The 23,190-nt window shown below is 36.1% G+C and overlaps 1 protein-coding gene across 3 annotated transcripts; it reads right to left on the bottom strand.

Moving 5' to 3' along the window:
- Positions 1-1,884: 1,884 nt before the first annotated feature.
- LOC140776131 (uncharacterized) lies at positions 1,885-23,021 on the bottom strand. Of its 3 annotated transcripts, XM_073119716.1 has the most exons (15): positions 22,717-23,021; positions 22,590-22,630; positions 21,816-21,908; positions 21,518-21,592; positions 18,802-18,870; positions 12,399-12,488; positions 12,196-12,256; positions 6,298-6,354; positions 5,462-5,531; positions 4,264-4,330; positions 4,111-4,163; positions 3,023-3,173; positions 2,859-2,943; positions 2,517-2,645; positions 1,885-2,300 (listed from the first exon to the last, which is right to left on the bottom strand). In XM_073119716.1, the coding sequence occupies exons 1-15, from the start codon at positions 22,940-22,942 to the stop codon at positions 2,107-2,109; spliced, it is 1,461 nt and encodes a 486-aa protein (XP_072975817.1). In that variant the 5' UTR covers positions 22,943-23,021; the 3' UTR covers positions 1,885-2,106. The 3 variants fall into 3 exon arrangements, with proteins under 3 accessions (XP_072975817.1, XP_072975819.1, XP_072975818.1); XM_073119718.1 differs by lacking the exon at positions 12,399-12,488; XM_073119717.1 differs by lacking the exon at positions 12,196-12,256 and having other exon boundaries at positions 4,229-4,330; positions 18,821-18,870.
- Positions 23,022-23,190: the final 169 nt, after the last annotated feature.

Raw genomic sequence — 23,190 nt, 5'->3', positions numbered from 1 at the left:
TCATTGGAATCATACAAGCTACGCATGGCATGACTACTATCATCTTCTTCATTTACATCTAGTTCATTTAAAGCATCATCATTCAAGGCATCTTCATTTAAAGTATCTTCACTCAAAGCATCTCTATTATTCAAAGCATCTACAATGGCTTAAGTTAATAATTCTTTTTTAGTAAAAGTAGCCAATGTTGTAGTAGTTTAATTTTAAAAAGCTATTTTATGTTAACATTACTATCCACGAAGTATATATTAATACATTGTGAATCTAGAATTATACTAAACATACTAAGAACATCTTTATTATGAACTATCTCCAATAAACCGTTATTCAATGATATCCCTGCATTGTTGCATTAGATAATATATTCTACAAGTAGGTGGGCAACCAAATTGAAGTGTTATATCCATAAATTCATAACTGACATTTCATCTAAGTCTACAAAAAAAAAGATATATCATCAGTTTTTGTCTCCAATTAGCCATCTGTCATACAAAGAATAACAAAATTAACTATCTAAATCACATTACGTTACATGAGACCACAAAATAAGTGGACTAGAATATCTAGTGGGCCAAGGACTCATTTCTATAATTATAAACATATGATTCAAAATGTTTTAAGAAATTGACACTATAATTAAGAGCAAGGGGCCACAATGCTAAGGTTTGGGCAACAGATCTCTAACACCAATTTAGAATTACACACTTGCGCACAGTTGAGTGCCATGACAAAAAATTCATGCCCTAGAAAAAATATGAAATAAATTAAGGGTTTCAAGTAAGAGAACATCTTACCTGACATCCTTTGTCATCTATTCTCCGTTATATCCCATACGAATGGTTGAGAGCAACTATTTTATGTTAATGTGTACCTAAAAAAATTTAGAAGGTCATTATGGAAATAACTAATAGTTTAGGGGTCATAAGAAAATTATTTTATTGTAAAGTTGGAAAGATTCAAGCTCATACGTCGGCATTTATTTGATAAGGTATATGGATATGTATTTTAGAGTTTGTTATGACACATATATACTTTAGATTTTATTGTTATATTATTTGTGAAAATGTTAGATATTTATTATTGTATATTGTGTAGAAATTTTGACCAACAAGTCGTGCATAAACTCGATGGGTTTTACTCACGTGAGATGGATGTTTCATAAGCTATTTCATATCATAATGAGCAATACTTTTGATTATACTTAAGTTTCTAGTTAAATTGACCTCCTAACAAACTTATTTACAGAAATAGTTTGCCTTTCAAATTTATAAAAGTTAATTTGGTGTTTTATGTAAGAACATTATTATTTTATAAATATAAGAATATACGAAGACTTAGGTTTGTATTTATCTTTAACCAAATCTGAATCTAATATTTTTCTCTAGTTTTTCTGATTATAAACGTGACAAACTTCTGTAATTTATCTCCAATTGATCCAATTAATGGATAGATATAAATTATAGAATAATCTTTTTATCTCTATACTTAGATTTAATCGGAATAATTATATTATAGAATAATCTTCTTAGTTCTTTACTTAGATTTAATCCGAATAAAGCGCCAATGAGATCAGCATTTTATGTTTAGAATAGAGTGCATTTTTCAGTGTTTTACAACTTATTTAAAAGGCTTATAAATTCAGGATTTATTTTTTATTAGGACTATGAGGAGGCGGTTGATATGCTCAAAGCATACCCTATTGTGCTATTTGGATAAATAAATTTTTAAGGGGGCCCATTTGGTCAAAGACTCATTATACTTCACATGAAAGAGCAATTGAGAGGAAACAATTTTAGCACCTCGGCATTCGCAATGCGAGTACTTTTGCTTGTCCACCTCATTCCAAGCATTTAGAGCAAGAACACATCCTTCAAAAGTCTCTAATTTTTAAGCTGGAGTAACTAAAGAAAGTTTTATTTCAGTTGTGTGTTCCTTTATTATATGTACAAACTAAAGAACTGCAACAAGAAAAGGAAAATGATCAAAATTGGGTTATCAACATTTAAACCATATCTTTAGTACATATCGATTAATTAGAGAAAACGCAGGGAGAGAGATGTGGAAGCCTGTTTAGTTGGACCTGTGTTTTGCCTCTTCCATCATCTTTCAAGTTAGTTGCTGTAGGTGCATGACATCCTTGAATATTTCTGAGAAAATAACAAGCAGAGCACCTCCCATGACACAGGACAGTGTAAATCTTCCACCTGGAACCAGAGGAGGGAGCTTTGGAGACTCTGAAGCATTTGAATATCTCTCTGACCAAGACATTGCCGCAGGAAGCACTCCAAATAGTACTAAAACTGGAAAAATGGATTGCTGAAATTAATGTCTCTATAGGGGGGACTGAATTTTGTTTAAAAAGGTTAATGCTGAAGATGTCGTTATAGAGCTAATATTTAACAAAAGAAGACCATGCATTTTCCTGATCATACTCTATAGCAAACTTGAAGGATTAAGCATCATGAGCTTTGTATGTTTCAAATTCAGTAATGAAAGTTTGTTATAGAAGGCACTACCTCCATAAGTTCCTGCAAAATCCAAGGCTTTGAAAAATATCTCTGGATCAAGCAATGATAACACCAGCGGAGGAACTAAAGTTAGAAGGAATGGTTGTGGTTTGCTCTGGCCGCTTGGCAGTTTAAGCACTGCAATATTTATCAAAGAGAAAGGAAAAAAGGATAAGATATGGGAAGGCAGCAGAACAGTTCTTTCTATATTGTTATTTGAAAGTCCAATAATTTCTATTTAACCTATGTGGAGCAAGTTGATCCGTCACTTAATTGCTATATTCTATTAAAAACAAGTCCAGAAAATAGTAATAATACACAAAAATAACATGAATGGAAGAAACTACTTACAGTCAGCAACGAAGTCTGATAGTCCTAGAACAAATCCAATATATGATGTGGCTATTGCAAGAAATGAGAATGTCTCAACGATTGGCTGCAAAACATGATGTGAGGTTTACATTTATCATTCATAGTACATTCTCTGATGGAGCACGATCATGACTGTAACTTACTCCAATGGTTCCATTATTAGATCGCAATAGCTCTAATGGGTCAGTAATGTGAGAGTTGCTTGCTTCTAGATATGGAATGGTACCAAGAATTACAGCATCCCAACTAAGAAATAAAATAAGAGGAATAGCTGTACCACATACAATGGCAGTCCTGCAACATTAGATCAAGAAGATTTAATCTCTGGATATCACTGAAATAAGACTCAGGGGTACAAAATCAGGTGGTTCTCTATTCTGAACCAGGTTTCTGGAGGTAATGCAAAATGATTATTTGGTATACATATTAAAATTACATTCATCATGGTATTTCAATTCATATATCTCGTTTTAAGTGTCGCATATTTGTTTGTCAATTTAAAAAAGCAGTACGAACCAGAAATGTTGCTTCCTAGTTGTAAGATGAAATAAATTAAAGAAATAACATTTTGTTCCTTTTGACAAAGAAATCAATCCATTACATAAGTATATAATCCTCACCATATGTATTAACATGATACAAATGGAGTTCTCAAATCTCAATGGTGTTTGGGTGACCAAGACTATTTTTCTTTGTTTTCAAAAAAGAGAAAATTTAAGTCCAGAAAAGAGAGAAGTTCAATTATTAACATCTGGCTGCTGTCTTCCCTAATATAGTCAAGGGGTGCATTCTTATTTCATCAGAACAGGTTTTAAAATAATCATTAAGATATTGATAGAGCTAGTCCATGTAGAATGACAAACTCTGCATTTTATTGTAGTAAGCTGCACCATGCAATTCCAATAAACCTTTAGTGAAGTAAAACATTTTTAATCTGTTGGGTGATAGATGTGTATGAAATTGGTTACGTGCAATGTGGTTTGCTTGTTAAGGGATGAGGTAAATTAGATTCAAATATAACAGAATGTTTAATCATACATTCAGCTCTATCTTTCAGCAATAGTGGAATAGCTGATACTTTTGTGGATCTGAATATTATTTCCTGCCTTTTAATCCTTAAAATTATTAACTAACTGTCTAGGAGAATACCTAATGCAGGGGGGTTGTCATTCATAAAATTTGACATTCTTTCATGCATGAAGAAAGATATAATCATGAAGATAATTCTTACCTTACTTTTGACAGGTTTCCCTCAAGATTTGTACAAAGAACTGGTACTACATTCTGCAAGATGGGTAAAATTAATCCTAAAAGGTAAACTAGAAATACACATGCTAGGTGGGACTTACTTGGTAAACAAATGAAAGCGCAATAATTGGTATACTTTGTGGTATGGCCTCAATATTAGCTTGAAAAAGAGAATTCCATTGCAGGTTACCACTTGCCACCCCCTGTGAGAATAACCTGACCATGTTATTTCTGATCATAAACATCATCTAGGTACTCTTAGCTGCTATATTAGAAAATGGCCACACAAGAAACACATTAAGAAAAGCTAATTGAGGCACTAAATTTTGACCATATTTCCGTGATAATGGAAAGAAATGAAAGAATTGAGAGAACAGTAAATAACAAATACACATCGGAAACAAAAGGCCCATTGGTTCATTCATGTCCAACCAAATAGAATCAAAACATGGCCCGAGTTTGCTTTGGGCCAGGCCCGACCTGACTTAGAAGCGATTGGACTGGCTTGGGCAGAGGAATCTAAAGCCCAACCGGCCCGAGCCTGTAGCTCTTGGCCTGGTCCATTAGAGCCCGACTTGAGTATGTTGGTCCATCCACCCACAGCAGGGAAGCAGACAACTGTTTGAAGCTTTAAATTTCTAAAGGTTTATATAGATAGAAGATGTCAACACATGAAAATAAAGCAAGTATTAGGAAATTATATGTTCTGAAATTCTAATCTTTATTAGATAATCTGACCTCTTAATTTATATACTTTTTTGGTAAAAAGCTATTTATTGACTAAGATAGCAGAACTCCCAGAAATTACTTTGAGGCGTTGATCATAAGGCCCTAAAAGATTTTAATAAAAACATGGATATGTACTGGAACAAATCAGGTTGTTTGAACCTGGCTCGAAACTATTTCCAGACTGAACTGATCTAGGCCTTGTCCAGGCTCGGGTTTTTTTTCTTTTTTTTTTCTTTTGCCGGGTTAACCCCAGCCCAGTCCATCAGCACCACTACTTGCATATGTATCTAAAACAGTCTAACACTATCTATATATCTAATGAAATGTTTATTGTCTATTGTCAAGCAATAGTTAACATTTCCTACTCTTGACAAGCCCAGGCCCTCCTATGTTGACTTGTGCTAGTAATCCACGTAATTCTATGTCTTCCAAGCCAGCAGAGTGCAGAATATAGGTACTGATCATGAAATGCATGCCTTCCATGAACGAAAATAAGTTTAAATAAAGAGTGATGCATGTAGAACTTCACAATATATCACAAGGATGTCAAAGTTAGACGGAATATATATATATATATACGTATTCCAAGGTAACAAAGCAATTACCAAAAGAGATGTGAAAGAGACGAGGATGCTGAATACCAAAAATCCATTGACCACACCGATAAATCTCTGGCTGCAGTAATACATTGATTGGCATCTCAGTTCTTATTAGATTTAAAAGCTAAAGAATGCATAAAGAATATGTATGATTATACCAGCATACAAAAAGAATGCATTATGACAATCATTGGAGAACAAAAAACTGAATCCTTGAGAAAATTAACCAGTCTTAAACCTAAGATCATTGATGTCAATCAACTTCAAAACTTCATCTTCAAAGTAAATAATTACACCTAGCCTACCTGACTTCTTGTCCATCTTCATGTAGATCCTCTTATTTATTTTTCATCGCACGTTGATCCCCTCAACCATGTAAAAGCCCTATATTAGTTGTTTATTTGATTTCCACCAAAGAAACATTACATAGCTATCATGTGATCAAATTTAGGCAATCTGAGGACTATTTACCCTTATTTTCGAGGAAATAAAGAAAAAGATTGAGAATAAGATAGTTATTTGATTGTTTTCCATTGACACTGATAGGAGTGGGAGATATTAAATAGTTTAGGGGGTCTATATGACAATTTGCTAAAGTTTCTGAGGTTCAAAAAGTCATAGCTTGAATATTAGATATTGTATATTCATGTGAGGGTCCCATGATTGTTAGTCCATGAAGTATATTGATGTGAGATTCCCATGACTGCTTAGTCAATAAAGTGACAAGTTAGATAATAAAACTAGTTAAGGCATAGCCCACTTATTCAAAGTTTTCTTAAACAAATCAATGATGAGATACATTTGTATATCTTGCATATGTTCCTAGAAAGAAAATAACTAACCTTCCAAAGTAGCATATGCCTCCCAAAACCAATGAAAATAGGGTAGCACTCTCCCATCTGCATTAGTAATGCAATACTTCCACATTAGCTGTATAATAACCTCCAAATATTCTTGTCACAAATAAAATGCAGATGTATTACAAATGAATAGGTTAGTTCAAACATATTAAACTACAAGGGAGAAAGAACAGACTAAAGAACCCAACATGAACATCGATCACTTTCTGCCTAGTGCCTACAGATATGCAGATGGCTGCATTATGTGCACGTATTGCAAAAGTTAAGTCCTAATGTAATACAATAATAGTTAATACTTTCTTCTAGCTTGTATCTGAAGTTGAACCCTACAAAGTGTTAATAACCCTTTGCATATAGATGTGCAGATATGTAGCTGTATAATCTGCATGTAACACCTGAAAAATAATTATAAAAAAAAACCCAATGCATGCGCCGAGTGCGTGCATCACAGACCCCCTGCCATCCCCCCCGTCCGGCCTGTCCTCCTCTTCTCTTTTTCTTCTTCTTCTTCCCCTGCCATGCACGCCACCGACACCGCTCCTCTATTTCTTCCCCTCACCACAACCATCCCAGCCGCCTATTTCTCATCCACCCCGCTACCTCTCTCTCTCTCTCTCCCTCTCCTTTCTCTCGGGTTGCCGACGTCGGAGACGAAGCCTCGAAACCGACGGCCAACGAAGCCAACTGTGCAACCCCTCGGTAAATCTCCTTTCCTTTTGGTTGTTTTTCTTTCTTCCGCCATGCCTTACCCCTCTCGGCCGCATGGCTGTGCCACCGACGCCGTCGATTGCAATGGTTGCCGCATCTCTCTCCCTCTCCTCAATTTCCTCCCTCTTTTCCTTTCCCTTCCCTCCAACCAGCCGCCCGCCCCGGGTAAGGGCCACGGGCCATCGACTTTAAGGGCGGGTTGCCGGCTGCGTAGGCCACCGGCAGCGCCGGGCCCTTCTCTCTCCTCCCTCTATCTCTTTCCCTTGGAAGGGAATAGTGTGCGAGGGTGGGGGTTGTTTAACCCCACCCACGCCCTTGTTGAGCTACGGCTTAGACCGTAGCCCACGAGGCTTGTGGGCTGCGACTTAGACCGTAGCCCACGAGGCTTGTGGGCTGCGGCTTAGACCGTAGCCCACGAGGCTTATGGGCTGCGGTCTGAACCGTAGCCCATAGGACTAAATGGGTTGCGGTTCAGACCGCAGCCGATGAAGGCTCGAGCTTGTTCAGTTACGGTCTAAACCGCAGCCTATGGAGCCCGTGGGCTGCAGTCCAAACTGCAGCCCACGAGCTATTCCTTCCCTTGTCTATTGAGTTGGGCTTGAGCTCAACCCAACACCTCAGCTTAACCTATTTGGGGGCCATTTGGACTCTATAGCTCTATTTCTTTATTTTAGCTAACCACTCTCCTAAAGACAATTTATTATCATCTAAATAGTGTGAATTTTAGGATGACATAGAACTCACCCTAGGGGACCCTTGACTCATGTATATACCTAAACCTAAATTCTCTAATAAGGTAATTAATTCTATTAATTCACTAATCTTACGTATGGCTTTTTACTTGCGTGAATTAATAGGATCGACACTGCTTGAGGAGGATTTTGGGATTCTAGAGGAGCCAACTAGCTAAGAAAAACTAGAGTACTGTGGAGACCCCCCAGGCAAGTAGAGTTTATACAAGTCTAGAATAATGTAGTTACAGCTATTATATCTTCCATGACACTGTAGGAATGTCAGTATTAGTACATGCATCTAGTGTAATATGATGTATCTTGACATGTGCAGTTATTGATAGTTCACTCATCATGATATTATGAGAATGTTAGCATATGCATTAGTGTAACAATGCTCTATATGTATCCTATATGATAAACTCTTGCATAAATATCTGTTGTGAATATAGAATGTAACGATCATGATGACTATGATATGTCTTATATACTCACAGACACTGCACCACTTCCACTTATTATTAGTAGTCGGGTTCTAACAAGACAGTGTCCCTACTCATTCAGCCCAGAGTTAAAGGTAGAGTGTATCATATATAACTATATTATTAACGGCCTACACCTGAGGTCAAGAGCTCGTGTGGCATTAAGGTAATTATACTGCATAGTCAAAACTAGATTATGATGATAGAAAAATATGATTGTGAGGTGGGGATATATCTCTAGCGATACCCGACAACATAGAGTTAGGGCGTCCGTTGATGAACTGAGGGCTCCTAATTCTCCCGCTGAGGGCGGTGATGATTTAGAGAGAGTGAGATATAGGATCATGACCGGGGTCCTTAGTCTAATGGTCACAGATAACCGGACACATGTAGTGTCGCCATGCATGTGTGGGTGGCATTACCGCTAGATGTGTATATATCTCTCAGTGTATGAGATGATTGATGATTATGTAATGGATGATTTTCTTGAGAATATCCGCACTGTGTGGTGAATGGCTCGGTGAGCTATGATAAAACATGATTAATGCTTTGGTGAGCATAAAATGACTAAACTACTCTTTTATTGCTATGCATAACATGTAAACACTATGATTGAAATTTGTATGAATAAAAGATTGTATCAAGCTTTATATCTGTGTAAACTTATCCTGATATGATTAGGAATTGGCATGTTTTAGGATAGTGACGTGTAGTCTTTATTGATTGCATTGATTTAGTAACTCATGGTAAGTCATTTAAACAAGCGTATTATTATTGCTAACTTTAGGCATGTATTGGATATGCACCTGTGATTTCATTGTTATAGATTGGATGGATTATACTCACTGGGTTGTGCGCTCACCACCTCTTGGTAGCATCATTTCAGAGCTAGGGGAAGCAGGTGCGGATAGCGAGGAATAGCTGCCTTTTTATTTCAGTTATGTCTATGTTTATTAGTTGTATTGAGACCCTGCGAGGGCGTTACGATTGACATTGTATTTTGGATTTTAGAGTTGTATTTTGGATGTGTATCTTGAAGGATTGTTGTGACCTGTGGAACTTGTATCCGGACTCATATTGTTGAGATTATTTATGGTATAAACCTATATTACTATGTGCCTTGTGAAAACCTATTACTGACAGGTCATGTGATGCACCGCATGGGAGATTTACCCACGCAGTTTACACGTGTATTTGGAGGTTTGGGTGTTTCACTGCAGGTATAATTTAAGTCATAATTGAGATGGAGATAGAAGTTAATTCTAGTTTGTATCAGGAGCTGACTCAGAATGGATATTGGAGATAATCAAGTTCAAAAGAAAAGCCACAAGGTTTTGTACCAATCAAGTGAACCAAAGAACATGTTGTGGCAAAAATTGGAAGCTTATATGTTTAACAACCATTCATCTTTGGAAGCTTATATGTTTAACAACCATTCAGATGAATGGTTGCTTAATTGTTTTCTATTTGAGAACTGCCCTACTGTAAACATGTGTAAAAACTAAAAAAAAAGAGAGAAAAAAGGGCGCACGTGCAACTCCCTTCTCTCTCCCTCCCTGTCATGTGATAGGAGAAGTGCGGCGGATTTCCGGCCACTCCAAATCAAATCCAGATTCCGATTAGGATTTAAAAAACCTAACCTATAAATATAAACCCTAACCCTATTATTTCACACCCTACGTTGATATATCTCTCTTTTCTAAACCCATCGAAGCTTGCGCAGCGAGATCGGACTGTCGAAGCATCATTGGAGAAATCGGAGACCACCATGAGATTGACAAGTCAGCCTCCCCCATCCCTCAATTTTAATTTAAGTTTAATAGATTAAAATAAAAATACCTAATTTTGGTGTTTCGCTCTCGTCAGCAAATCACACTGACCAATAGCTTCGAGTCGCTCTCAATCCGTCACCGAAAGTTTCATGCTTTGAGCCTTCTGCCATTGATAGTTGATACCTTCTAGGGAAGTTCGCATGGCTTGGGTCACAGTCGACAATGGATGGAGGGTCTTCCACCGCTGGTTGGCATGGCCGATCTCCCGCCCCTCATTTAGGTAGTCGAGGTCACAAGAAAGGCGTTGGCGAGGTCAGCGGATTGCCGACGATGGTAATTGCCGTCAATTTTCCCTTTCTTTCTCTTTCCTTTCTTTCTCTTCCCTTTTATCTCTCTTTTTTTTCTCTCTAGTCGATCTCATTGAGGAAGAAAAGGTTGGGCTTAGGTTCAACCTGAGCTAATCTTTTTCTACTCTCAGGTTTGGGTCTGGGTTTCGGACGCAAGCTCGACCCTTCTTAGTTTTCAATTTTGGGCTACGGGTCCAGCCTTTTCTTTTAGTATTAGGTTGGGCCTTGGCCCAGCCCGATTATTATAAAAAGAAAAATCCTTGATACCACCTAACTAAGCACTTCCACAGCCCTACATTTCGTCCAACCACCACCAATCGACTTCCCTCAATTTCTAGACACACCACCTAAAGCTCCATCCTCACGCTAAAAAAACCCATCCATTCAAGTTAGCCCATGTTGGTGCTCACTGTCTCTAGGAATCTGAGAGGAACTGGAGTGCCCGCTAGGCTCTGTGCGCACCCGTTTGGAAACCGAGTCTAATAGCTCTTAATCAAGTCCACGAGGCCCAGTGCACACTACATCCAGACAACAACCAAGTGAAATCCTTTGTGCTGTCTAAGGCCAACTTGGTTGCATCATTAGTGGTACCAGAGCTATTTAGCTAGGGCAACTAAAGAGATAATGAAAGAATCTTAAAGAATCAAGATATCATTAAAGGTATGACAAGATATGAAGATCAAGTGGGAAGGGAATAAAATGGAACAACACAGCTCCATAAGGATTTGTTCTTTTGCATCTATTCTATGTTATTTGTTTCTCTTCTTTTATGTATGATGCAATGACGGTCGTATCGGTCAGCACTTGCCATGCCAATGGTGGCACACAACACCTGGCACGGGGTTTACCAGTAGTAAACTCTCTTGTCAACACGTGCTAACTCATGACGACTGACATGAATGCATGCCGAACCTGCACGAGTCGCATGAGGTTCAAAACTAATTTTTATTGATCCAAAATGGATACATTGGAGTGGTAACCCAAAATATTCTATAGAGCATTTTTTATCATGTGACAAACATGATATGTCGTGCGAAACCCAATTTAAACTTTTTTTTCTATTTTAATTATATTATGAAGTACTCAATCATATTATCGGGTGTCTAATCATAAATATTAGTTTTAATAAATGCATTTAATTGTATTATGTATTGAGTAATATTTCTAGTGGATTATTGCTATGTCTGTAATCAAATAGGTTATTTACAAAAATGATCTATGTAATGACTCTAATATAGGTTTTAATACATATATTCAAATAAAAAACTAATAATTGACATGCTGAAAACCCAATAACATTTTTAAATACTCTAAATATTATATTAAAAATATGTCAAAGGCATGCTAGTGGCATGCAGGTACATGCGGCTAGGGATCAGCATAGCACATGCCTTTGGTACATCCATCATTAGTATGTTGTGCTATAGAAAAAGAGAAAATTAATCAAATTCACTTCCTCAATTTCCACCTATGAGTTTGATTTAAGGTTTTCTTCCCTCCAAAGGTCAACCCGAAGAATTTTTAATCTTTTACTAAGTCTAAGTTGCTTCCCTTCTGCTCAGATCCCTCTTTCCATAATCTCCATCAACCTTTTCGACAATTCACTGTACAAACTTAAAAGATGGAAAGTTGAACGTATTGCAAAGCAAGATAAACATGATCTATCAGTGCACAAATTATCCCAGTGGCCCAACTAATAAAGATGTCAAACATGATTCCAAATTGTTCAACAAACTAATAAGATGTAAACAAATACAATAATGTCACTTATTATTAATTTTACATGGTCAAACTGCTAGAATAAATTTTCTACTCATCTATGAAACTGTGACATCCTAACCTGCGGTGTTGTTATGTGCGCAAGCAAAGCTATTTGCTGTGTGCCAGTTTTTAATTAATACCTACAGACAAGATAATAAACATCTAACCAAACTGCCAGAATATGTTGAAATTATGAAATATAGATACTGTATTGTATTGCAATTAAACATATGTTCCTCTCTTGTATGACTGATTGGGAAAAGATATAAATTAACATCATACAATGGAATGCCAAAGGAATTTGTCAAAATCTCTGAAGAGCGAGCCACGTAAGCAACAAGAAGGGCATAATGTATAAATATATATGACCAGCTGCAGAAAAATGAGTAAATAAGTCAAATCATGTGCAAATGAGGACACAAATCATAAGATTAAATATATGAAAACAAAAAGGCAATGATGATGCAGTAACTTCATTGTTTCGAATTGTAGGATAATGAAATTAGGGTACAAGTGTTCACATCAAATGATTACCATGTATCATCACTATCACCATTATCCTAGCCTCTCACCAATAATATCAGGTCGGGTATAGGACAGAAGTTGATGTTGGAGAAAGTTGCCAAGTAAGTTGGCCAATAGGGCTATCAAAATAGCTCGCTGGCTTGCAAGGCTTGTGAGCTCCGCTCAATTTAGACCAATATATATTTTTTAATATAAGATTATATAACATACGTATTCTGTTTTATAATAGAATAATGTATCCGTAGCATAGTTGGTTATGTGATTCAACTTCAGAAAAAAAAAAAGACCTGGATTCTAGTCTCATATTGTACAATGTAAAAAATCATGGATTGAAAAATCAGCCAATCCCGATCTGGATCAACCAATCCGATCGTAGCAACCGAATCATATCATTTTTTCATTGTCCGATCTTGATCTCAATCCCGAGTAACGGAACTTTGAAAAACTTTTTTTTTTTTTTTACATTAGTTGGGTCACATTTAGTCCCATACTGAAAAACTAAGAATTAAGAATCATCTTTGTATTTACTCACCTCTTAAATAATACAAAACTTGTAGCTAAGAAATCTATATTATAGAGATTTTTTTTAAAACCAGGTCAATACACAAGCTGAGCTCAAGCCTACATTAGCTGGTTTGTCTCGAGCGCGAGCTGAGCTAGACGTTTGACAATTTCAGCCGAGTCGAGCGAATCTCAGCTAGCTCAAGCTCAGCTCATTTACACCCCTACTGGCCAACTGAACAATATGTGGAATCCTCAAATCTGGAGATTAAGTTCTGTGTACAAAGGGTATCAGAGCATTAAATTTGCCTTGATAATTTCCTATTATTCCACTCTGATCAGCTCAGAATCAGTCGCAAGTTATATATGATCATCGCATTCCCATGGGAATTATAAATGCTCATGTAGTTCTTCCACACACCAGCAGAAATGGATATATGCAACATTGTTGAGCTAATAGCACCACTTATTCATAAGAGATCTTCATAATAGACGCTAGTTGCAGCATAGTCATACACAGATAGAAGCAAACAAATAGAAGAATAATGTAGGATGCAATAGTGCAAACATATTTAATTGTCTTTTGATCCAGATACTTTTATATAGGGATTTTCATATAATTGCCAATAAATTTTTTCAAAAAATGAAAAAATCATAATTGCCAATACATCTTTAAAATGTGATATTTACCCTTATTAACATTGATTCTTTCATATATGCTGATAAGTCGTGAAATGTAATGTTTACCCTAATATTCTTTAAAACATCATTTTAAATTTTTTATCATCAAATTCTTAGCTAGTGTATAGAAAATGCTGCCTTAAGGATAAACTATATCACATTTACCTTGCAAATGTCACCACCTACATCTTATCCTTATTCATACAGATGTGATTCGACGTCATTCTTTAGGTGTATCTCTTAATAGACTAAATCCAATTAATTCTTATTAATATTCTTTATAATTTTACTTTTTAATAGAATGCCCTTCTTCCTCTTTATTATCCAATCTTTACAAAAAATATCATCTGAATAACAGTTTTAAAACAAATATTTATTGGGAATATTACTTACAAAAGATTGGAATCCTTTTTGGGCAAATATACTTGAAAACAAGGAGTTCAATGTCAAACATGTCCACAAAAGAAGGTTTTTCAAGATAAGGCTAAAAAGTTGAATAAATGTGCAAAAGATATTATAATATGGTGGAAGGATAATGTAGTCTTTTCTGTCTTTATAGTTGCATTTTCTAAACCACCTAATAATTTAATGGTCAAAATGATACTTTGAAGAATAAGAAGTAATATAAATTTCATAACTTTTCATGGCACTCAGAGAGTCCCTATAATTTTTTGGGCAATATGATACTTCAAAGATTGTAGGGTAATTAATATATTTTGAAAGTTTGAAGTGGCAAGTATATAAAAAAAAAATCCAAACTAGATATCAAAGCAATAAGTTAAGCAAGACTGTAATAATCAAAATGAAAAAAAGGTCACGTACATTGCATGTGCATTCCCTTCCCCTCCCTCTCGCCTGTTATGTGACAAGGAAGCTGCTACGATTTTGTCGGCCAAGTCATTGGCTTTCTTAAAAGCAAAACCTAGAAAATTCCTAACTATAAAATTCAAACTCCACTCCTCTCCTCACCATCCCATCACTCCCTCTTCTTCTTATTCTTATTCTTCTCTTGTCGGAGTGCATGTTGTCGGATCGGATTACCGGAGCTTCATCAAAGCAAGCAAAGACCCTCTCCTAACTCACATATGAGTCATCTACCTTCCAAACAATTACTTTCAATTTAATACAGTAGAATGTTGTGTGCCTTATGCATTTTCGGCTTCGTTGGTGAAATTCGTTAGCCGACGGCTTCAAATAGGTCGCCTTTGCTCCAGTGTGGGAAGCTTCGCCTCGTTACCCTCCTGTCGACGGTACCTTCAATGGGTCCCAAAGTGCTCAAGACTATGCCATGTAACCTCCCTCTATCGGCTTCTTGGCTTGCGTCAAATTGCCACCATTGATGCTAGTCACGTCTGATCTCCCAGTCTAGTCTCTCTTCTCATGAGGAATCCTTTGGCATCCTTTGCGGTTGCCTTGGTAATCTTGTTGGTTAGATAGCTAACCACCATGGTTGACGGCCATGGATGGCGCTTATCATTGTTGGTCGACTAAGCTAACCTCCTCCTACCTCAAGTGGGTGGTGTTGGCGGCGAGGAACCTTTCTAATGCGACCGGTGTGACTACCTACAATTTTCTCCTCTACTTGTGCCTAGCTTCCTCTCCATCAAAAGAGAAGGTGAGCTACTGCTCAGATGGTTTCACCTAAGCCATCAAGTTTGGCTGAGCTTGGTATTGGGCCCTTCCCTGGCCTAACCTATTGGTCAACTTTGAGCTTTGGCCTAGCACAAGCTATTTATCAATGGGTTGTGGGCCCACGGCCTTGGGTTCATATTTTGCCAAATCTAATTAGATATTAATTCAGAAATTCTATTTATTTGTTTAGTAGATATATATTTGTTTATTATTAAAGGTGGCAATATTTCCTCACACTGGATTAGAGATTTGAGTATTAAATTTGAACCTCAATGAGTGTATCCACTTGTATTTTTATTCACCTTGTATTTTGTATTTTTACATTATTATGTTATCTTTGTGCAAATATATATATTTTATGTTATCTTCGTGCAAATATCTATGATGTTATCTTCATGCAATATCATTATATCGTTTGTGTACAATACATATCATGTTATCTTTGTGCATTGATATTCTTTGTGCAAATAACAAAAATATTAATCAAGAGTAGCAAAGAACTTAAGTTGTCACTAGTATAACTTAGAGAATAGTTTCGGTATAGGTTGCTCAAGGACTTCTCGTGGTGACTCAAGTTTATCTAGAAGTCTAGGGAATAGACATAATTTAGATTACTGCGGTGATCTTCTTAGGTGACTCTAATAGGATTAAGAAACAGCCTCAAGCTAGATCGAAAGATGTTCTGCAATGACTATAATTTCTCTGAACTATTAGTGGAAGAGACCGGATGCAATTATTACATAATGACATCTCTCAATAACCCTTTGAGAAAAAAGACAATTAATTTATCACATAATGGCACTTCCTGATAATCTTTATTGGATCAGCTACGAGAAAAAAATCTAAATGTCATCTCAAGGTGACTTCTAAATTATGTGAATACACAAGCTCAAATCCATATGAAAAATATGATGTTTATTAAAATTGAGAAGTTCCACATAATGAAATCTTAAGCACATTATCAACTTATTATTCATATTAGTGTTACTTGTGTCTTATCTTTCTGGTTATGAGCATGCTAAGTGCTATATATTCATTATAAATTGTTGAGCCTTGCATTTCTAAAATCATGATTTTGGATTATGGATTTTATTGGCTTTTTGGGTGGATTTGCTTGAATTATAATTGTTGGCATGGCTACTGAGACTGGTGTACCGGGACTCTACCTCCACTTGGGATTTGATCTTGTACTTTCAATTGTATCAATTATTTTTATTCCCATTTGAACACTATTTGTTGCCTTGGTTTTATTTGGATAAACATTGGTTATTAAATTTGGATTTTGTTATTACTCTTTTAGAGTTTTGTGGCTTGGAATTAGTAGTTCATATTAAATCCTTTTATATTGTGGATTAGGAAAGTTTATTTGCTAAGGCTTCGTGTATTGCAAGTCTATTAGGTTCCATGGCCGGTCATGATTCTGATATAGGGTCGTGACAATGACAATTTGTTGCTTTTGACGATGCCAGATGGGATGATATTATGGACCTTTTTACCCAATGAAAGTCGGATGAACAAAGACAAAAAGATAATGTGCCAGACAAGCTTAGAAATGGAAATCATCATATGGCATGAGGTTACTCCTCTACTACAATAATCAGATAAAGGCAAACCAATATAATACTCACTCTTTTTTATTTGCAATACCTCTTGGAGGGGATAGTTTTCAGCATTTATAAAGTAGCCTATGTCATGATCAGCATTAATAAATGGTCATAACTACCTAAACCCAGAATGTGTAAGTCTTCTGCAAAGGCCATGATATTGTATGCATCCCTTCTTAGATCATTCTCCTCAGACAGTATCTTTTCAACAGAAAATTAATATTATCATCTAAAGTTGGGCGATTTTCATGTATCTTACAACTGAAACAGATCTGCCAAAAAATTTGCTTTACATTTTTTGGAAATAAATTACACCCACACAATGAATACTGCATCCTGCTCAGCGAGCAAAAGCATTAAAATGTGTTGATGAATCTTCTAGGAATGACATACTTTCTTTTTCAGATTACAAGAAGTACCCTTGTTGCAATTATCATTGCATCAAACTTATGAGCTTTGAGAGAGAATAATTGTACAAATGCTAAGAATAGAGAAATGATTTTATCTGAAAACAATTATATTTCATATCAAATGGACTGCAGAAGATATCCACTAATTCGGATGATTGTTGGAGACGTATAGGAAAACAGAGAGACTGGCATGTAATTTCTATTGATTTACATTAAATTTAAACTTTACAATTGTTTCCCAGAGAATTGATGTGGTGAGTTTTAAGGAGAAAATGAGTGTTAGATAAATAATTAGATATATTGATGCAATTGAGGATTTGTAGAACAGATCTAAAACTCGTCTGCAGCAACTAGTGGAAGGATTAACAAATTTCCAGAAATAATAGGGGTTCCACAAAAGTTCAGTAATTAGTCTATACTTTTGTGCACTGGTTATAGATAAATTATTTGAGATATTCAGCATAAGATTCTATGGTATCTAATTATCTATTACCTATTGATGACATCTGTTTATTAGAGAACAATTGTTTTTATCTTTATATCCTAACACTCCCCTGTCCAAATATTTGGGCTTGAAACATTTTTGACATACCCAAGAGGTGGACTTTATTTAAATGGGCAGAAGTTTCTAATTAATTAACAAGGTAGTCCTGATGGTATTTGAGCTCTGAACTCCGAACCTCCTGCTCCGATACTATATTAACTCAACAACTAATCAAAAGGCTTACGCTTCCATTTTCTGACAGCATCATTTTCATTGATGGACCAACAACAGATTTACAACAGTAAAATAAATATAGAGAAGATTTACAGAATCTTATAGATCCAAAATAAGTAGGTGTGAGATTGAGCGGATAAAATTCAAGATTAGAAAGATATACTGTTGATGAACCACACGAGAACCAATTGAGATGGCTTGGAGTCTCAGAGATGTTCAACGGAAATCGTATAATGCACCATTATAGAAGAGCAACTTTGTTTAATTAGAAGGTGTCTTGAGGAGGAGGGGAAGAAAAGCACCAAGACGGGAGGAACCACGAGAGTGATAAGAAAGATAATGGAACTTGGTTTGGCAGAGAATCTTACCCAAAGCAAAGCTGATTGAGGAACATGATCCACACAGCCAATTCCAGATAGACTAAAGGCTTGGTTGTATTGCAACAATAAATATTTGTTCTACTTATACGGTGCATGCATTACTAGTCCAAATTTGCTGTTAGTGTCAACTGTCATGAAATAGGATCGTTTTTTAAACATTCATATTTGGAAAATAAAAATAGTTTCAATGAAATCAAATTAAAGGATAAGTTATGAGTAAGCTTATTCTTCAACCTTTAATTTAAGAACATACCAAGCAGCTTGTACTCCAACTCTTCCAATAGTTCGCATGGCCATTGATACCTGAATGCAAATTCAAAGGAGCAACATATGACTACAACAGAAAAGGCTTCTACTACAGCATTCAGCTGCTTAAAACCATAAATTAAAAAATCATAATTCTTACATGGAATTCATAAATTTCCATTAGATACCACATCCATCAATCGATTTTTTTCTCTATGGTTAATAATTTAGAAGCATCATAGACAATGACTGTCCTTCAAGCGGAAATTTGTCATTTAATAGGCAGCTTTTTTCTATATAAAGAGAAGCATGTAAAGATTCTCATTAGATTGGTTTTTAACATCAGGCAAGATATTATAAATATTTATACATAATCATGCTAGCTAAACTTATATTATAAAGAAGTAGATGAGGTAAACAAAAAATATTAAAAATTTAATTCTTCAATTCTATATTGACAGCCAAGAGAAGGATGTGTAGTCATGAAAAATAAAGTCTGATTCTATTACATGTACAATTAAAAAGTTACATTACTCACTTAAGATGGCTAAAAGACTATTGATTGGAGAGAGAGAGAGAGAGAGAGGTCAAATAGGTCAAATTCTTTTGATTCAGGTGAGAGCTGCATGATGAGGCAAAGCATAGAGAAGCTCCTGAGGACCCTATAGTCAAATGACAAGATAATCTATGTTATGGCATGCCGAAATAGTAGAGTTTAAATTTCTTTTCAGAGGTGGTTTAAAAGGCATAGTGCCACATTGTACAGTAAGGGTATACTTGGGGTTTGGAATGTACTAGAGTGGATAGTAATTCTAATGCAGGTGATATTGGTGAGTTTTTATCCATACAAATATGGAAGGATTCTTTATTAATAACTGGGAAATGGTTATGTTATTGATAGGCTTATTGAACTATCTACAAGTTGAATAGCAGCCAAAATGAGCTTGAAACATGACCATCTTAAACAAATGGCTGAATGATACTTGGACTAGACAAATTTTGAGTAATTTCAAACTGTTGCTATTGGATCAGCATTACTACATTAGACCAATAGCAGCCTGTTTAAAATCAAATAAGTCATTTCACCTGAAACAAGCTGATATGGCCCACAAGTTGAGCTGAGCTAGTTAAAAACATTTATATATTATAATTCTTCAAAAAATGGCCTTTTTCCAACTTTCACCCTAATTTTCAGCCGACCATTAATTAAAAAGGATCAACTTTGCTCAAAACGTGAAACTTTGTCGAGATCTTTAATTCAAAATGTTCACCAAAAATGCACATGCCGCAAGAGAGAGAGAGAGAAAAGAAGGAGGGAGACTACTCGCTTTTGCTGCTTGCCATCGTGCTCGCTGTCGCCGCTTGCCATCGAGCTCATTATTGCACATCGCTTATATGCTCCAGCTTGAGGAAGAAGGTGTTGCTCACGTCAGGGTGTCCTTGCTCGAGGAGGAAGAAGGAGATGGGTCGGGTCGAATAAACACTTTAGTTGCAGAGGGCACCCCAATGCGCGCGGCAAAGGGCGAAGGTGAGCAACGACAGTGAGCAAATCGTTGCTAGGAGGGGTACCCCCCCCACCCCACCCCTTATGCCATGTGCCGTTACGTCGCCGGCACAACCATTGTTGGTTTTCACACTTATGTTCATTGTTGGAAGAAATATCAAAGTCTATGGATGTGTGATGACGGACATATCATATCAAGAAATGGCTAGGATGCAACTAATTCATTTATGTTGATCAATTCACTCCTCAAATTTGAATTTGATCTTTGATGAATCAAATTAGGCCTAGAATGATGTATTAGGTTTCATTTCATTGTTGTGTCAAGTTGGTTTTCTTTTAGATTTGATTTAGGTTTAGTTTGAGTATATTAGTGTTGTATTAGATTTAATTCTGATTTATTTGTAATAAGACGTATAAGTCAAGGGTAAACTAGTCATAATGAGAATTACATTATCTATTTAAGGAAATAAACCCTACTTGTACTAAAATATTATTATTGATCTCAAAATAGAGAAGTTCTCTCCAATTTCTTCGGGTGGAAGGGTGGAAAAGGGGTTTGAAACCCTTTGGAACAAATCTGAGTTATCTCTTTTCCTATTCTTTTTTCTCTTTGCTGTTCTTTGAGGCTGGGTACTGTAGCACCGGACCATTGGGTGTAAATCTCAAGATACCTAGAACCTATCAAGTGTTTGATGTGTGGATTTGAAACAAGTCTTAAGGAATCAATCAGAAATCGATAGTGATTACACAATGGTAACTATTTTGACTTCTATGGAAAATTATTACTTACTCCACAACTATCTTATTTCTTGTTGCTGAATTTTTATTTTCCTCTATCTCTACATCATATAATTTGCATCTCATATAATTTAGGACCTTTAGGTTATTCCCTCTGCATATCACAATTTCATTGCTTATTGTGTATGCATTTGATTCATAGTCCGCAGCAAATGAGAAAACTTCCTCTGGAAGAGAGGACAGAGGGAGGGAGGCAGGGGGAGGAGGTATTCTTAGCACTTTCAAAAGAAATATATACTAGCTATTGGCTCCTTAATTTGTTATAATCATGTCCTTATTTAGTACAAAAGAACTAAAGTACATGCAGCTTTATATTTGATTAAGTGATTTTATACTAATTGTAGAAACTCACAAAAAAAGTACCAAATGACAGAAAACTATGAAAAGCAAGATAGTAATTACCAGTGAGACACCTCCAGAACCTAGCTCACACATTGTATTAACATTTACTTCTGCAATCAGCAATCCCGTCACAACCTAGAATTTAAAAGGTGTTATGAGCACTGAGTAAATTATGTCAATTAAGTATACAAGAAAATTACTGAACCTACCAATGATAAGGTGACATTAGAATAAAAAGGAACTTAGAAGCGAGATTAGGATCAATTAAGAACTATGGACTCATGTAAAAGGATACAAATTTAAAAAGGTTTTTCGATGGCAAGAGTGTTAATTTGATAATTTTGTTATATGCCATTACCATATATATCCAGCAAAGAATGCATGTGAGTGCTGAGGCCAAAAATCCAGCTTCTTGGGTGACTGCTGGAATAGCAAGGATACCTGCACCAACCTACAATATATCCAGCATTTGGATAGATATTACAAAGGAGCATCTGGATAGATATTACACAGGAAATAAACAGATGATCTATAAATTGACAGAAATAAAAGCATTAATGAGTTGTGTGCTTCTGTTCTCTGCTTTCATAAACTAGAAAAACTATAACTAGTGACACTGTAAGCACAACATTCTACAGCAACTTGGAGAGGAGAAAAGATTAACTAATAACTATTAAATCTAATCAATGGGCAACAAAAGACAAAGTTTTGGCACACACAAAAGTATAAATGGCTTTTAAGTGATTGGAGTTACAAAAAGTTCTCAAAAACATATGCAAGATAATGCATGCATAGAAAAGATTCTCCTCTTCCCCAAGTATTCTTCTTCCCATTTTAGTTTAATTGGGCAATCTTGCAAAGTTGCGACAACTCAATTTCGTCAAGAGGTTGTAATATTCAAAAGATTGTTCCGAAGCGAGTGTGCTTAATTTTATAGTACTATCAAAAATATCCATTTATTTTTTTCTTCCCTTTCTTCGCCTAACTGAACAAAGTTTCACACTCTTCCATTGAGCAGTTTGCTTCCATCAAATAGATACAATGCCCACCATTTACCAAGCATCCACAATAAAGATTCCAACTTTGAAAGTAAACTACAATAGTCAACATTCAGTACACAACGAGAATTTACCGTGGTGCCCGCAACAAGAAAGATTCCGCTGGTAACGCTACCTGAAACCCAAAAAAATCCCCAGAAAGAGAACGGAAAACATTAGGATCAAGATATCTTTTCAGTATTCAAAACTCTGGGGACGCACCGGGCTCGTGCTTCATAGTGGCCTGATTCAGATTCGAGAAGAGCTGCTCGAATTTTTCCGCGGATTGCTTCTCAGCGAAGCATCTTAGGGTTCTTGGAGCGAATCGGAGTGGGAGACGAGATGGGCATCGGAGGAGTTTTATGGGATTCGAGGTAATGGGAGTGGTTCTAGGAGAAGTTCTTGGATTTGGAGGGAATAGAAGCAATGGAGGAGAGATTGATGCCATTTTCGTTGGCCTTCTCCCTCCCCGTTTGGTGAATAGTAGTAGACAAGTATTAGTGTGGCGCTAACGCTCAACTGTCATCTCAATTGGTAGCCTCTGTAACGCCCACGTCACCATTTGTTCCTTATTATATTTCGGACTTTTTACATAATTGCCACTGAAAACTTTCAAAATATCATAGCTGCCACTACATTTTTCAAAATATCAAAATTACCCCAGAAATTATTAAGTTAATTTTTAAACTTTCAAAA

The sequence above is a fragment of the Typha angustifolia genome, chromosome 14 (assembly GCF_048772165.1).
Source record: "Typha angustifolia cultivar Huaian chromosome 14, ASM4877216v1, whole genome shotgun sequence".
NCBI lineage: Eukaryota > Viridiplantae > Streptophyta > Magnoliopsida > Poales > Typhaceae > Typha > Typha angustifolia.
Note: the sequence above shows the minus strand (reverse complement) of the source record. Positions and strands in the feature narration are given on the sequence as shown.

Bases quoted from the DNA above. Each gene is read 5' to 3' on its own strand.
- LOC140776131 (XM_073119716.1), bottom strand. From the start codon at position 22,942: ATGGCATCAATCTCTCCTCCATTGCTTCTATTCCCTCCAAATCCAAGA. The intron at 4,164-4,263 runs GTATACCAATTA...CCCATCTTGCAG, and splicing joins TATTGAGGCCATACCACAAA to AATGTAGTACCAGTTCTTTG. The intron at 3,174-4,110 runs GTAAGAATTATC...CTAATGTTGCAG, and splicing joins GGAAACCTGTCAAAAGTAAG to GACTGCCATTGTATGTGGTA.